The 18,091-nt window shown below is 41.4% G+C and overlaps 1 protein-coding gene across 1 annotated transcript; it reads right to left on the bottom strand.

The window, feature by feature from the left end:
- Positions 1-522: 522 nt before the first annotated feature.
- On the bottom strand, positions 523-17,190 carry LOC140724064 (scavenger receptor cysteine-rich type 1 protein M130-like). The gene is made up of 5 exons (XM_073038547.1): positions 16,980-17,190; positions 14,012-14,323; positions 3,466-3,777; positions 1,303-1,617; positions 523-848 (listed from the first exon to the last, which is right to left on the bottom strand). Exons 1-5 carry the CDS (start codon positions 17,188-17,190, stop codon positions 523-525), a joined length of 1,476 nt encoding a protein of 491 aa, XP_072894648.1.
- Between the last annotated feature and the right edge of the window lie 901 nt (positions 17,191-18,091).

The following is an 18,091-nucleotide window of genomic DNA, read 5'->3' as shown; positions in this document are numbered from 1 at the left end:
TGACGCAGCCTCAGTTTTGAGGGGCGCCCGTTTAAAAGAAGGGTACAGAGGAATATGTTCAGCCATCTAGTAGTAAATATTTGTAATGATATGCCACAGACGGCGGTGGAGGCCAAGTCGGTACGGACAGTTAGGGCGGAAGCTCATCGTTACTTGATCAGACAGAATATAAAAAGATATGGCCAGAAGGCAGGTGCATGGTGTAGATTGTAATCCGAGATCAACTTTGATAGATGCGTAGCAGATTCGATGGGCTGAATGGCCTAATTCTGTTCCTATGACTTTTTTTATACGATAGCATCAAATTTGCTCACAACCTACTACAATTTTCAGGATAAACCTATCAAAACACAAGTGCAGCAAAATAAATTGGAATCCCTGCAAGAGGGGAAATGATTGTCAACGCCGATTTGATGAAACAAATGGAGATATAAATATCGTCAAGTCTCAGTGTTTCTAAATGTATTTATCTATAATTAATAGACACACGATATTACAAATTAATATTTCCACTTTTCCATGTTATTCACCTGAACACAGGACGCCAATGCCGATGATGTCGGAGGAAGACCGATTCAATATGGATGTCCTGCAGTTTTGAAGATGCGATTCGTTTCCTTCACACTGAAGGTCGGTCACCCACACGGGCCTGTCTTTCCCACTGTGCCCAGAGGCGATGTAGGAGGAGGATGTGGCCACACCGCAACGCAGTTGCTTACAGGCAACGTTGGTTTCATTGATATTCCAGAAGTTATCCTGAATTCTGCTCCATCTGCCGTTATCGTAAACCTCCACCTGGCCGTCGCAGCGGCTTCCCCCTTCGGTCAGCCGCAGAGACCAAATGTCATCTACAATATGGATGGGATTGTGTAAAACAGTTAATAATTAGCCAATGTATCCCAGATATGTTCAGCTATTAGCGGCAAAGATTATTTTTCAACAGTTTATAATATAAGTAAATTCACCTGCAAATATTACATCTTTATTTTTACAGATTTTAAAATGGTACTACAATTATTAACTTGAAACACCAATTGGCATAATTCTCTGCACTTTCAAATATTTTTTCCTCACATTTTAGTTTTATTCACTGTGTACTCACGGTCTGGATATCCACAGTAAAACAGTCCAAATTGCAAACACAGATTGTTGCCACAAAAATTTAGAATCGTGACATAGTTTTGCCGGAAAATATTGGATACAGTCAATTGTTACTTTTTCTTTTCTTTTTGTTGGTCTCTGTTATGGATATCTCTACGACCAAAGAAAGGTTTGATTCAGACAAACGCTTCAACAACTCACCGGTGCAGATCAGGCTGGCGTCATCTCCATGCGAACAGCTGATCTGACTCCACGCTGAGACTTGACAATCAGCTAATCGGGACTCATTGCCCAAACAAATGTAGTCATCCTTCCACATTGACCCGTTTCCTGTGCCAAAGTATGCATCTCTGGGAGTTGCCTTTACTGCACCACACTGTAGCTGTTCACAGACCACGGCAGCATCTTCCAAGCTGAAGTACTCATCACAAAGTGTTCCCCACTGGTCCCCGTGCCGAACTTCCACCCGGCCGGAACATCTGTTGTCCCCATCAACGAGTCGTGCTTCATGATTCCCTGTTTTATTCATAAAAGAAGTCAGTTAATTAACCGCAACATAAACTAATTGAAAGAATTTGCACAGGATAGGACCGTCATCCAGTGCGTCTGCTCGGCAGAGCTTCGCGAAAACAACACTGTATAGAACTATGCAGACATGTTATTTTTTAAATCTGTTTGACCCGCAATCATTTTTCAAATGTTTATTTAAAGTGTTGTGAAAAATCTGCATATACTACGGCAGGAATCTCGCATTTTTGAAGGATATTTAACAGAATGAATGCTATTGTTTCAAACATTGGGCTATGCAGGTGAAGAAGGGTTTCCTTGTCTGATTTCTGTACAGTACTCCTGATTCTGTTGATCGTTCAGTTTCATGCCCATCACTCTACATGTTATATTCTGTCCAAGTTGAAAATACCATTATTCAGCACCATATTCGACTCATGCAGTTCTGTCCCACTCAATGGCCGTTATGCACATGTATTATATTTATTTATTTTCGTATTTATATGTAATATTTGAGGATGCTTCATGCATTCAAATATTATGCACTCACATGGGACATTTTCGAATTTCTTTTTCGTTATTGGCAATTAAATTGATGTTTGTCTTTGCTTGTTATGTATATTTTCTTTGCACTTTTCCATTTTTCCATGTTGGTTTATTTCACTGACGACTCATTTCTTAGGTTCATAAGCAACTTTCGAACTGTTAATCACATTCGGTCCCAACAAGTGTCCGCTGATGATTATAAACTATAGGAATTCACAAGCTATCTTTCGTCAACTAACAGCTATATAGTTGATATTTTATTTATTCTTCTGCTTTTTTTTATCATTTTACAGTCGTCATATCTAAATTTCTAGCAGTAAAATCCGAGGCTGTTGGAACAAGTTATCTCGCTGTAATCATGTATTTTCTATACTGGTGCAGATGCATGCTTGAAGTTCTGCGGCAAAATCAATGGTTTGTATTCATCTACAGCTCCACAACAATTCATCTGTGTGGTTCCGTTCAGAAGAAAGGAGAATTGTTTCGGTCAATATTCAATAATCCATCAATGTATCAGTACTGAAATAAATTATATTTAATTGCTTTGTGTTAATAGATATAGCCGTTATAGAGCTACAAAACCAGCTGCGCATTTTAACGTTTAATCAGTTTTGTGTTTGTATTCAGACATGTGACAAAATCCAGTATCATAAAATTTATTCGAATTATTAATTTTCACGTTCAGGTGTACGGTGTACTTTGAAAGGTGCGCTGAAAAAAATGCGGCATGTACTTCACAATCAATTTCTAAAGGAAAACACCAGTTCACATTTTTAATATATTTTGCACTGCGATAATGTATTGTTTAATTTATAATAACGCTGCATGACCAACTATTTTCCTTCAAACATAGAAATGCGTATTTCTCTGCATGCTTATCTTTGTGAACTTAACGCATCTTAACCTGCACGTTTTTCTGAGAGTAGTATCATCGTGCATAACGCCAGCCATTAAGTCCCCCGCTGAAACAAATTCCACGTTATTAAGGACACTCAGTGTCTTGATGCAGGAGTAAATGGGCGAATCTACAAACTTCCTTTGTTCTGGGCTTTCTGGTTTTATCAGCGAAATTGCTGTGCTGTTGTTGGTGATTTTTGTTTTCAACTTATTAACAGATAACAAATATCCTAATTTCTTTTGCTGAAACCAAATTGAAGTCAATCATTATTTCATTCTTCCGGCACTTTCACCCTCTTAATCTGTCCGTCAATGTCGGATGAAAATCATATCGAACAGTGCTCCGCTGACGCAATTTGCAAATCGCTAATGGGGCAATTATCGGTAACAGATATCTGGATCCTAGGTACTCACCAGAGCAGATCACACCGACATCATTCTCATGGGTGCAACGATGAGTTCCTGAGGAAAATGGACAGTCCCATAGGCTCGACTCATTACCCTGACATTCAAAGACATGAGTCGAAACATGTCCTGTTCCTTCCCCAAAATAAGCTCCTCCCCGCACAGCAACAACAACTCCGCATTGAAGCTGACTGCACACCACGCTGGCATCATTCATATCCCAGTGCAGATCACACACCGTTTTCCAGGTGTCTCCGAATTGCACTTCCAGTCTTCCCGAGCATTCATCATTTCCGAACACCAATCTTGGAACTCGGTGATCTGAGAACGATATGAAGCACAGTTAGGAAAATGAACATTTCAACAGTATGCGTTCATTGCATATAAATTGGTTTCAATTGGTTCTCAAACAGATGACGAGGTTTTCCACGGCCAAGTTTCATCATGGGATTTCGGATCTGAGTATCAAAATTACTCTCTCTTTGGTCGATAATAAAGGCCAGATAACAGATTCTTAACAAGTTTATTTTTTTTTTATTTTTTCTATCCTCTTTCTACTAGAGGAAATTATATTACCACTCTTATGGTATGATAACACAGGCGTGAAAATATCATTATAATTAAGAAAAAAAGTAAGAACTTTATTATTATTATTATTATTATCATCATCATCATCATCATCATCATCATCATCATCATCATCAGCAACAACAGCAGCAGCAACACCATCATCATCATCTTCATCCGTTTGTATCGGAATTCCAAAAGCATCATTCATTTTCCTCAAAGGGAGTACACAGAAATGGAATTTTTTAAAAAACTGTAACTTCCCCATCGTCACCCTATGTTGGAGACAAGTATTCACTGAAAAACATGTGTATAATAACAAAAAATGAAGTAAGCATTATATATAGGAGACAGATACTTCAAACATGAAATCTGATGAAACTTAGTCTGGATTTTCGACTAAGAAACCATGACTAAAAAATAGCAGTCCACATTCAATATTTCTCATTCAGAATTCTATAAAAGTGAGGAATGCACACACGGTGATTAAGTTAAGTCAAAACTGACGGCATAGTGTTCTGGATTTGATGGGAAGAAGAATCCCCTGTTTATCCGACTGCACTGTCATTCAAAGAAATAATGGTTGGTGAGTTTTGTCAGTTTGTTTACAATTATTCTATGTTCCACAACCTTTTCTGCAAAAATGCCATTCCAAAAGATTCTCGAACTTCGTCCATCTGAACATTTTTGCCAGTCCATCTGTCATCTTATACGTAGGTTCTATATTTACGGTGGCCCCTACCTTGGAAAGAAAATGCAGTGATGCTGTTCCCTACAGATGAAAGTAGGTAACGCTGAGGCTTCACATCCAACTTATGATTTTCGTAACTTCTACCACCTTTAAATGGACCCTACCACTAAATTCATTTTTATGCCTCCCGTCCTAGGTATGCACACGACGCTTTCCACAGGCATCACTCCTTCCGTAGTTCCCTTCTCCAATTATGCCTCCCCTCTAATCTCTCTCTCTCTGGGCATTTATCCCTACAAGCAGCCAAAATTCTACACTTGTTCATTCACCTCCTTCCTCCCCTCCATAACAGGATGCACCGAGTCCTTCCAGACATGTAACACATCCCCTACGAAATGCTAAGTTCGTCTAATGTAACTATGGTTTCTGTGCTGCCTCCACTACATTAGTGAAACCTCATCAATCTGCAGCTCATTTTTCTATCTGACAAGCGGAACTTCCCCTTAGGCCAACAATTTAATTTCGACTCCTCTTGCAACTTGATGGTCCACAGCTCCACTTGTGCCACGATGTGGACACACTCGGGTTGAATTAACAACACCTCATTTACTATTCTTGTAGATTTTATGCCGATGGATTTTTATCCTTGGAGTAAAAAAACAGTCACTTCCCTCCCCTCGTCATCAATTCCCCACTCTAGCCTCTTATGGCGTCTCACCTACCTAGCACATCCCTTGCTATCCCTCCTCTTTCCATTTCTCTGAAGTGACACTACCCTCTTGTGGCAGATTCCTTCTACGCATCTCTATTGTTTTCCCACCCACTTGCTTTCACATACCAACTTCCAGCTATATTTCCTCACCACCTCCCATCTTTTCATTCAGACGACTGCCCCTTTCCAAACTGTTCCAAGAAGTGTTCGCCGAATCGTTTACTCATTTGCATGGATGCTGAGACCATGTGCTGTGTTCCAGCAGCGTTTCTGTTGGCTACTGTAGATTTCCAGTGTCTTAATAGTTACATTTAATGTCACAGAAATGTCGGCAATATACATCTTGAAATTATTGTTCTTCGCAAACATCGACGAAAACAGAGGAGTGTCCTAAAGTCTGAATAACAGTTAAAACGTTGGAACCCCGAAACACATCCAGCTCCCCTCCCCCGCACAAGCAGCTGCAACGCAGCGATAACCCCACCCACCAACAAAAAACATCAGCAACCTCTATCGACCACTCAAACGTGCAGCAAACTATCAATAAAGACCCAGACTTGCCGTATCCCAAAAACGACGTGCACCCGATAATGTGTCATATCACAGGCTCGCTCTCTCCCTAATTGGGGAACAAGAGTGTCCCCCTTTCACAGTGAGAGGGGGACATAACAAACAACTCGCTGACTTACGATTTTAGAAGTTTGTTGTATCGTTTTTCCCGAGCACTCCGGCCAGTGAGTCGGCCGCAGAAAGGCGCTGCTTTCCGGAGAGACAATCCACGGCAATTAACCCGATGCCGAACTTGCTGACTATGCAACGAGTCATGTTTTTATTTTTATATGCCCTATAAGGTAACATCTCAGTCTGCTTTAGTGAAAAATAGCTTTATCTATTGTTAAAAGATCTCAGGCTGTCCATGCAATATCATTCAGATGCTTTTCTACATCCGGTTAAGATTAATAGTAGCATTCACATATCACGTCGATTATAATTATCTTAAAATTTTAAAAGTGCATTGGCATGAAGATAGCGTACAGCCTTACCTCAGCAGAATCACGCTCAAATCTTCGGCCAATGATGCAAATAAATTATACCAATTTCTAATTGGCATGTCATTGCCGGTAAGCAAAGTATTCACCCCGAGTTCTCTATATTTAGCAAAAGACCTTAATAATTCTATATTATCGCATCTCTTCTAATTTCGTAAAATAGAACAATATGCATCATTTCCGCATTTTACTACTTGATCTAATGCCAGCTGTAAATGCCGGCGATATTCTTAACAAACCAATGTATCAGTAATTGGATGTCAGCAACAGAGCTATCAATCATTATATCTGGATAGCAACGCAATTCGTTAAGCGGTACGACAAACGCAAGGACAATGATTTTCCTCGGTTGCAAAACTGAAAGATAAAAACAATACCTCAGTGTGTCTCTCTGTGTCCTATCAACAATAAAGCTTGGTATTGAAATAGATACCCCAGCAGCGATACCACGTGAGTTAACTTTATGGACCAAACTTCCATAAATGTCATGGAGGAAACATTTACCGCCTTGCCTCGTCGATTCTCTTGTTTAGCTTTCCGAAAACCTCAGTTTCATGACAGATGACACCTCGAGGAAAATCGTCAAAGCGCATTATACGAAATTCATACAAACACTCACATAGAATCCACTTCCAATATTGCACATGTAACACGCTGTACGGCTTCACTACTAAGGCTAATGTAATGGCTTCTGTGTAATGTTCTACTGCTAAGGTAATGGCTTGTCTGTAGCAGCAATGTTTGTGCTATGATTAGAGATAACGGGACTTTGGAATTCAGTGGCTAGCCAATAAGAGATTGTTGCCGTGTCTTCTGATTGTGGAAGCAGTTGCTTTCGCGGGCTTTTGACAGAGGGCGAGAAAGGGATGAATAGAGAAGACGCGATGGGGAGATTCGGTTGGCCGCCAGACGGAGTGGACTCCGAGCGGGCGTCCGTAGGTGGGTGACGCTCGGAGAAGATCGGATGGTGGAAGGAAGACTACTGCCTGAGCTCCAACGATTGTGCACAAACTGTTTAATAAGATTGGCACCCTTTTTTTCTATATGTTGTCACTCTACTAACCACATAGTCAATGCAAAGTTATAAACTTAATCATTTAATCGCATATTGTGCACTGTTTCTTATTTCGGGGTACTGATTTGTAACAGGGGACACATCGCGCAGCATCTACCCAAACGAGATTTCCTAAGTTTGGCCGGGCCGGGGGGTTATCACCCCCGAGATCAAGCCTCTAGTCGAAGCGAGTGTTACACACCTTTCATACAGTTTACTGTTCTCAATACGCGTTTGTCATTGCAGTCAACATAAATAAAGGCTTTGCATTAAACTCCCCGAATCTTCAGGTGCATCTCCTGTAACTAACGAAAATGCATTTATCTTTGCCAGAGTTTGGTATCTCTGCGTTTGTTTACCACCCGTTTAGGGATAGCATTCCGAAATTGACAAACAAAAATGGTTTGCAAGATATAACCAGATCAGAAGAGGTAGATTATTGTTTTTGTTTTTTTGTTTTGTTTTGTTTTGTTTTTTTTTAATGCAGAGAATAGAGGTTATCAGGAAGAAGCTTTCACGGGTTTGCATATTTTTGCTTTGTCAGTACATTCAAGATGTCATTCAGAGTCCGTCAGGGAAAACATGTCCCCATATTAACATGATTAAATGTTTGTTGTGTATTTTATAGCATTGTAAAGTCCAACTATCTTGCCCTCTTATAATATTTATGCATTAATCAAACCACGTTTCATCTTGGGTCACACGTTGGCGTAGCATTTACTGTAACTCTGTACAGCGCCAGTGATCAAGATCCAATTCCCTCCACGGTCTGTAAGTTGATTCTCCGTTCTGCCAAAGACCGCGCAGGCTTCTTCGGGATGTTCCGGCTTCTTCACATTCAAAATATGTTCAAGTTATTCAGGGTTGGTGAGTGGTGAACAAGCTCTGTTGTATCATGGCCGATGTTCATCTCCAACTTATAAGACGCGTTTCACTGAATGTTTCTATGATTCAGTCTACAGATGATCAACAGAGAAACTTTTTAAAAAAAAAATTACTTAATTTACTGAATATAACGTTTTCCCCGGTTAACCGATCTGCCTCCATTAAGTTACTCAGTTCCCAGTAATATTTCTGTATCACAAGTGTGGATCAAGCACAGCTGTATAAAGTTCTGATTAGTGACAATATTCTCGTTTCATCCATATCCTGTTGTACTATATATTAGATATCTATCGATTTGGTTTCCTCTATACAGTTGATATTCTTACGACAGACATTTATTTCCTAGATATTGATGCACATCCTACAGAACAGAAGTTCATGCACCACCCTTTGGAATGGAAATTGGTCACAGATTAACAATAAGACAAACATTGTTCTCTCATTGGATTCTGTTTCCTGCAGCGCAGCGGAATATTAAAATGATCCAGCTTGCCTTGCAACCCGTGTGCCTCATCTTTACGAAAGCCTGTTATAAAAATCCCTGTGCAAATTATCTTTAATGTGTACTGCTGTGCCATGAAGAATATTCCCAATTACTTGAACAATTAATCAAGCATATTCGAAACACGGGGTTACCCCATCACAGCGTTATGCAGAATATGCAGAATCAGATCCTGCCTTTCCAACAATCTGCTTTCCCCAGTGAATACAAATATCGTCCTGCGGAGTTCCTGTCGGTTGACGACGTTAAGAGAAGGCAGAAATGGCTCCAGACAATGGAAGCCCAGCAAGCAAATGCAATTACCAGTTTTAGTAAAAGTTAGTTAATAATTAAGGACTGCTCAAATTAACCAAATAGAGGTTAGTAATATCGAAGAATCATGTTAAAAAAATCGCTAGGCGGTTTATTAATATATATTAGGTAAGCTGTCCGGATTTTATGAGACCAGATTCCCTTGTCAACGGCGGAGAAATCACAGCTGAACCTGAGCATGTAAACCATAGTAAGCCTCAGTTGTACAAATTGATACTGTGTAAACCGAGTTTGCTTCATGGGATTTGATGGAGAGATAATTGCTTGACCGCAGTCATGAAGAATTGATTTGAATATCTTTCAATCCATTACAATACACACAAAAGGCTGGTGAAACACAGGCCAGACAGCATCTATAAGGAGAAGCACTGTCGACGTTTCGGGCCGAGACCCTTCGTCAGGACTCCTGACGAAGTGTGTGTGTGTTGGTTGAATTTCCAGCATCTGTAGATTTCCTCGTGTTTGCTTTTCAAACCATTAAGACCTTCTCACCGTCTGCTACAGAAAGGATCTCGTAAGCTGCAAAAAGTTCTAAATTTTGTCAGTCACATCATGAGAACTGGCCTTTGTAATATCCAAGACATCGTCAAGGAACGGTGCCTCAAAGAGGCGGTGTCAATCATTAAAGAGACTCCCTCCACCAAGGACATGGCATTTCCCATTGGTAACATCAAGAAGCTGGTACAGAAGCCTGAAGGCACTCCCTGTGAATCCCTTGCTGTCTGTTTCCTGTTCGGGCAATCTACAGCATTGTCCCGAAATGGAACGATGTTGTTCATATTTTTTTCTCTGTACAGGACTGGTGATTAATCTAGTTCATCCAGCGGTGTAATTTTGTTCAGGTTCCTGCAGTCCCGATAGCTTTTGATCCCCTCAAGTGTGAGAATATCTGGGAATAATTTTCTATGAAAAAGTAATTTATGAATTGCATTAACCCTATTTTTTTTCACATTGTTTTCATACACTGTAGGCTTAATTACTGGTTCTGCGAGACAATCCAGTTGCACAACGGCAAAATGTGCTTGGATTTGAAACTTAACACGCAACGCTGCAGTACACACAAATCTGAACCAAATAGAAAAGAATACAGAAGCACACAGACGGGGTCATCAACGCAAAAGGGAGTACACGCACGTTCTGAGGTCGAAAATACTTCGTTATAACTAAAAAGGCAAACAGTTCTTCGTAATGATACCAAGCAATAGCGATGGTCTGAAATCATGTTCATATTTTCTCACAGAATGAATGTGGGATCTAATCCGGAGGGAGATTGATATTCACAGTGCCCTAAGTGTGATCATAAGACCAGAAGATATAGGAGCAGAAGTGTGGCCATTCGGTCCATTCAGTCATGGCTGATCCAATTTTTCAGTCATCCCCACTCCCCTGCCTTCCCCCAAACCCTCTGATGTCGTGACTAATCAAGAACCTACCTACCTCTGCCTTAAATGCACTCAATTACTTGGCGTCCACAGCCGCTCAGAGCAACAAATTCCACAGATTTACCATCCTCTGACGAAAGTACTGTATCCGTATCTCTGCTTAAAATCACCCTTCAATCTGTTCAGGACTTTTAACATTCCGAATGTTTCTATAAGAACCTCCCTCATTCTCTGGAACTCCAGGGAGCACAGCCCAAGAGCTGCCCTTCAATTCCTGGAATCATTCTCGCGAATCTCTCCAATGTCAGTATATCGTTTCTAAAATAAGGAGGCCAAAATTGCGTGCAATACACTATGTGGTCTGCAACTACCTTATAGACCCTTAACATCACATCCCAGCTCTTATATTCTGTACCTCTAAAAACGAATGACAAAATTGCATTTGCCGTCTTCAGCACCATCTCAGCCTGAAGGTTAACCTTATGGTATCCAGCACAAGGCCTGCCAGGTCCCTTTTCATCTATGCATTTTGAATACTCTCCCCATCTAAATAATAGTCTGCCCGTTTATTTCTTCCCCGTGCACTTTCGAACTTTGTATTTCATTTGTCACGTATTTGACCATTCCCCTAAACTATCTAAGTCTCTAAACCAGGCATGGGCAAACTACGGCCCGGGGGCCATATGCGGCCCGTTAAGCTTTTTAATCCGGCCCGCAGAACTTGATAAAATTATATTAATAAACCTTGTTAACGTTTTTTCCTCTCACTTCTGGCGTTTTCCCAATAGATGACGCTCTCTATATACATTGACCTTTGTTGAGGTGCAGCGTATTATTCCACATTTGTGCTTTACTCTTTGACCTCTCACCCCTTCTGTAAAGATGAGTGGAGCTAAGAAAAGAAAAGTGGATAGAGAATGTCGGGTGTTTAATAAGGAGTGGACAACTAAATATCTTTTTACCGAACACCGATCAACTGTTGGATGCCTGATATGCCAAGAGACCTTGGCGGTTTTAAAAGAATATAATATCAGCCGTCACTTTGCCACAAAACATGCCAACTATGCTAGCAACCAGTCAACGAAAGAACGGGTAGCTAATGCTCAGAGGTTGGCAGCTAATTTACAGGCTGAACAAAATTTTTTTCATCGTCAAACTGCCATTCATGAGTCAAGTACCAAGGCGAGTTTTATGCTGTCATTTAAATTAGCAAAGGCCAGCAAGCCTCTGTCTGAAGGCGACTTTTTAAAAGAATGTATGGTGGAGACAGCAGGTGTATTGTGTCCGGAGGACGGCACAGAAGATGCTGGCGTTGTTCGGCTCGACCTATTTGTGTGAACAGGCGTTCAGCGTCATGAACATCAACAAAGCCAGCCACAGATCCAAGTTAACTGACCAACACCTCAGATCCATCCTGAGAATCGCCACAACAAAACTAAATCTAGACTTTGATGCGCTGGCTAAAAAGGGAGACCAACAACACTGTTCCCACTGAAATTAAAAATAAGTTTCTTCGTTGTGTTATGTAAAAAATGCATTTGAAAATATTTTTTTCAATAAGCCTTACATGTTACATGTCATTTCTGTTAAGTGATAGACATGAGTAGTGCGCAGGCGCACGTACGTTCTCAAAATAAAAATGCGCTCCAGATCAAATAACGTGCTCCGCATACTGGCGCGCTGTCACTGTTCTGTCCTTGTGCTGGTCGTTGCTGAGTTTTGGCACAGGGGACAATTGAATAAGAAGGAGCAGGACAAGTAGACCTGCATCTCCCACCGTTTTTGAAATAAAGACAGTCAGGAGGAGAGTGATGATGATAATAACTTGAAGGATAACAGAATTTTCAGTGCTTTAAAATGATAACTGTTACTAATAAAAAAAAGCTGTATTTTATTCATTTAATGTTGTGTTTTAAAAGTCATTTCAATAAATAGCTAAATACCACGGGACTTCAAAGACAGATATTTTGTTGTAATGCATTTGTTCATTTTCAATTGAAATTAAAGCACATGTTTTCTACATATCCCATGATATATTATTTTCTCTTATGAGGTGTATTACCAAAACACTCCGTCCATCTGCTCCTGGTCCGGCCCCCCTGTCAAATTTTAGAACCCTTTGTGGCCCACAAGTCAAAAAGTTTGCCCACCCCTGCTCTAAACACTACACGCTCTTCCACCTATCTTTGTATGATCAGCAAATTTAGCCACAAGTCCAGTAGTTCCATAGTCCAAATCATTGTCATACATCGTAAACTGCAGCGGTCCCAACACCGACCGCTGTCGAACTCCCCTGGTAATCGGCAGCCATAAGATCTGTTTTCTGCCGAACAGCCAATGCTCCACCCATGCTAGTAACTCCCATGTAATTCTATGGTTCTTATCTTGGTAAGCACCCTCATGTGCGGCACCTTGTAAAAGGTATTCTGAAAATCCAAGTACAGCATTTCTACTACATCTCCTTTGTCTACCCTGCTTTTAAGTTCCTCAAATAATTGCAATAGTTCAATCGTGCAGGATGTTTTTCTTTCAAGAAACCATGCTGGCTTTGGCCTATCCTGTCATGTGCCTCCAGGTATTCCGTAATCTCACCCCTATCAATAGATTCCAGCAACTTCCCAACTACTGATATCAGCTAACTGTTCTCTGGTTTTCTTTCTGCTGCCACACAACCTTCTGAAATTGTAACGTAACATTTGCAATTTTCCAGTCATGCGGTACAATACCAGAATCTTTCGACTGTTGAAAGATCATCATTAAAGGCTCCACAATCTCTCCGACTAATTCCTTCAGAACCCGAGGGTGCATCATATCAGGTCCAGAAGATTTATCCTCAGCCATTAAACTTCCTGAGCACCTTCTCAGTTGTAATTTTCACTGCACATACTTCACTTCCTATACACTCTTAAATATCCGATATACTGTAGATGTCTTCCACTGTGAAGCACAATACAAAATATGCATTTAGTTCCTCTGCCATCTCTGTGTCTCTCAGTACAATATCTCCAGCGTCATTTTCTATTGGTTCAATATCTACCTTCAACTCTCTGTACTTTTCAATACTTAATAATGTTTGTAGTTTTTTTTTGTTATTAGTAGCCAGCATCCTTCCATACTTCATCTTTCCGTTCCTGATGACCTTTTTCTTTGTTTCTTCTCTCATTTTTTGCAGAAACTCCAGCCATTGCTGTTTTGCTGTCCTTCCTGCTGGTGTTTATTTCCAGTTTTTATGTAGGTGTTTGAAATCAGAATGCTATCTCACAATGACAGTAATCATCTATAAACAGCCAAATTTCGTACCCTACCTCTCACGGCGAGTGGAAAACTTGTGTTATTTCGATTCTCGGACAGCCCGGATCAATAAAGACAGGGTGTACCCAGAGAAAAGGGGCTCGATTTACCTGCGCAGATTACTCCGGCATAGTCGGGTCGAAGATCGTTGTAGAAAATCCATTCTTCTGATTTACATTCCCGCAGAGCAGGCTCGGTCCCGTCGCAGTTAACATTATAGGTTACAATGCTGTAAAAAGAATTTGTAAAGTAATATTCTTGTGGGGCTTTCAGCGCGTCTCCGCAGCTCAACTCTCTGCACACCACAGTTGCATCCAGCAGGTCCCAGTGGGAAATACCGACAGGTCTCCAGTATCCCTTATAGTTCACTTCCAGTCTCCCGGCGCATGGACTTTCTCCTTCCAGTCTCACCTTCCTACTTTCTGGATTAAAAAATACACAGATTAATCATTAGCACAAGAGTTTTTGAATAGGCTAGAAATGTTGAGCAACAGACAGAAAATGCTGGCGTATCTCTGCACATCAGTCAGCAACCATCGAGAGGTGCAAAGCACAACAAATACGAACATTGACTGTTCACGCTGAGGAATGGCCTAAGCGCGAAGCATCCATTGTTTGTTCATTTCCATATAAATTTTATTTAGATACTGTATATATTTGTTAATTAAATAGGCAAACAAACAAACAAATAAATAAATATATAAGCAGTTAAATTGATCAATTCGTATTTTATATTCATACGCATTGGTATGTTAGCATATCTGAAAGCAGGTTAAGTGAACTCGGCCTTTTCTCCTTGGAGCGACGTAGGATGAGAGGTGACTTGATACAGCTGTATAAGATGATGAGAGGTATTGATCGGGTGGATAGTCAATGGCTACTTTCCAGGGCTGAATTGGCTGCTACGAGAGGACACAGGTTTCAGGTGCTGGGAAGTACCGAATATATGTCAGAGGCCAGTTTTTCAAGCAGGGAGTGGTGAGTGCGTGGAATGGACAGCGGTAATGTAGGCGGATACAATAGGGCCTTTTAAGAAAGTTTTGGAGCTTAGAAAAATAGAGGGCTATGGGTAAGCCTAGTAATTTCTAAGGTAGGAACATATTCGGCGCAACATTGTGGGCCGAACGGCCTGTATTGTACTGAAGGTTTTCTATGTGTCTATCTGTCCATCTATTTGTCTATTCCGCGGCAGCTATATGATTATTTGTTTATTTAATTGTTGTTTCCTTATTTCCTGCTGTCATCATTATTTAGTATCATTTAAAATGGATCAATAATTGAAAGCATAGGTGTATCAGGAGAGATGGGAAAAATCAAAAGCACCTGACAGCCACATGGTGGTAGGTGCAAGAGCGAACTGCGAGAGAAAGTAGTTGAAACAGTTAAAGACACGCAACTTTAAATCCACTTCGACAGATATCAAGAAAGAACATGTTCACAGAGATATGGAAAACCATGTGTCAAATCAGATCAAATGATCATGTTGGCTCCCTTCTATAGGTTAGCGGGAAGAACTGTTGCGGTGCTGAATTACAGTATAATGAATGGCTGCAAATTGTGGAATTTGGAGCAACTGAAAACAATTTGGTGGAAATGAGGAAACGGTCATCATCTGCTTCACATTGATTTTGACTTTGATCATCAAATTCCAGACGTTTCTGGTTCGAGTTTGTGCAGTCCAGACGGCGATAAATTAATGTGCGGCTGAGATGCTGGTGCAGGGGATAGAGCTTCAGGTTCTTCGGTAATTGGGATCACTGCTGGGGGAAATACGACTTGTACCAAAGTGTTGGGTTGTCCCTGAACCCGAAGGGTGCCGATATCCTCGCGGTCAGATCATTGGCTGACTGCCAGGAGACAGCGAGTGGGGAAAGCCATTTCAGTTGGCTGCCATTGTCCAGTGGTGTTTCACAGGGTTGGGTTTCTGGATTGCTTCTTTTTACGCTGCATGTCAATGATTTAGATGATGAAATAGGTGGCTTTGTTGTCAGGTTTGCAGATGATATGAAGATTGGTGGAAGGACAGGTAGAGTTGAGGAAACTTGCAGGCTGCAGAAGGACGTCGACACATTGGAGAACAGGGAGGAAAGTGTCAAATGAAATACAATGAAGGGAAATATATTTTCAAAATCTTTGGTAATAGAAATAAAGGTGCAGACTATTATCTAAACGGGGCGAAATTCAAAACAAATTCTCAGCTGTAAAGGGACCTGGGAGTCCTGGTGCAAAACACCCGAAAAGGTTAACTTGCAGGCTGAGTCGGTGGTGAGTAGGACAATCGCATTATTTTGCTCTAGCGTCTTCATTTCCAGTCGACTAGAAAATAAAAGCGCAGGGATGTGATGCTGAGGCTTTATACGCACTGGCGAGGCTTCACCTTAAGCACTGTTAACAGATTGGTGCTCCCATTCTGAGAAAAAGATACGCTGGTATTGAAAAAGGTTCAGAGGAAGCTGCGACGATGAGTCCACGAATGAAAGGATTCTCACAGAAGAAGGTTTAATTCCACGGATCTGTACGCGCTGTAATTTAGAAGGATGGGGAGGGGATCTCAGTGAAAATTTCGACTGAAAACATGCGAAAAGGACGTTTCTCGTGTCGGAGGACTCTTGGACAGGAGGGAGCAGCTTCACGAATTAGGGACGGCCACATAGAACAGAGATGCTGAGAGGGAGGTAAATGTGTGAATTTATTACAAAAGACTGCGCTGAAAGCCAGATCGTTGGGGATATTTAACATAGAACTTGATAAGCTCTTGATGTTCACGGCAAGAGAACTTACAGAGTGAAGGCGGGGGAGTTCAGCTGAGGAGGGGGGAAATGATTAGCCGTGACTGAATGCGCAGCAGACATATTGGATCAAATAGTCTAATTCTGTTCCTATGTCTCATGGTCTCCCACTACAGATGCTGTTCGACCTTGTCATATGATCGTGTAGTTGTGCAGACTGACAAGTATGTTTACGCTGTTTAACATCAGTACAGGATACGCCGAGGACGTTCTGTTGAGTATTGACATTAGTGATAGGCCGGAGGACATCAAAATCGCGGGACCGCCGATATAAAAACCTGACTTTTACCTTTACAAACAACACCAGCATCCTGACTGTGTGAATAGCCAGTGTCACCCCATGGATCTGATTTACACTCCTGAAGAGCGGCCTCGCTCCCACCGCACTGAACGTTCGTCGTGAAAACAGGTCCGGATCCTTCCCCATAGCGACCATAATCATAGGCTTTCAGTGCAGCGCCGCAGCCCAGCTGCCGACACACCACATTCGCGTCCGGCATATCCCATGAATTACTATTCACAGTCCCCCAGTTTCCTTTGTACTGAATCTCCAATCTCCCATCGCATCGACTGCCGCCATTCACCAATCTCAACTCCACGCTTTCTGGAAAATATCAGAAAATAACCACCCACGGTAAACAGCGGTTTAAGCTGGGGGCAATTGGCGCTCGGCTCATCGCGTACGCGATTAAACGACGCCTGAAATTTCCAAATTCTGCATGCTAAACGTATGATCAAGCGGGGGATCAGGATAGGGAAACCCCTTTGAGCTGCTTAACGTGACAGAAAGACAAGAAACTAGTTGACGACTGAGAGCTAGAGGCAGTCTGTCGTCCCAGGAGAAGAATCGGGTCACTCCCCAAAAGACACGGGTATATGCATTCTTCGGAGAGCGGCAGATCTGCTAATCTGTCATTGTCCTACTGCACACAATCAACATTTATTGGGTAATAGGAACCAAAATTTGTTGGAAAGAGTCGAACTGAGACTTCTCGTGTCGTCAGCATCAGCAGCAAGAGGATGAATTTAACAATGAAAGCTTATTTAAACCTGGGGAAAAATAAGGTCAGGGAAAGTACTTTCTCTGTTATCTGCCCTTCCTGGAGATGACTAGTTATCGTCCCAAGTAAAAATAAAATCCTATTTCCTTACCGGAAAGATACTGGCATGGGCAGAGGAATGACTGACAGGCAGGATGCAGCGTCTGGGAATAAAGGGTGCATTTTATTTTGGTTGCCAGTGGTGATCCTCGTGGGTCAGTATTGGGGCCACTACTTTTCACATTGTTTGGCAATGAATTAGATAATAGAACTTATGACTTGGCGGCAAAGTCTGACGATGGTACGAAGATAGTATGAGGAGCAGTTAATGCCGAGAAAGCAATGTGATTGCAGAAGTAAC

The sequence above is a fragment of the Hemitrygon akajei genome, unplaced genomic scaffold (genome assembly GCF_048418815.1).
Source record: "Hemitrygon akajei unplaced genomic scaffold, sHemAka1.3 Scf000157, whole genome shotgun sequence".
NCBI lineage: Eukaryota > Metazoa > Chordata > Chondrichthyes > Myliobatiformes > Dasyatidae > Hemitrygon > Hemitrygon akajei.
The sequence above is the reverse complement of the archived record's forward strand: the minus strand, read 5'-3'. Positions and strand labels throughout refer to the sequence as shown.

Coding starts and splice junctions, on each gene's coding strand:
- LOC140724064 (XM_073038547.1), bottom strand. CDS start 17,190: ATGCCGGACGCGAATGTGGTGTGTCGGCAGCTGGGCTGCGGCGCTGCA. Junction 3,778..14,011: donor TGCCGGAGTAATCTGCGCAG/GTAAATCGAGCC, acceptor TATCGTTCTCAG/ATCACCGAGTTCCAAGATTG. Junction 1,618..3,465: donor TGTCGGTGTGATCTGCTCTG/GTGAGTACCTAG, acceptor TGAATAAAACAG/GGAATCATGAAGCACGACTC.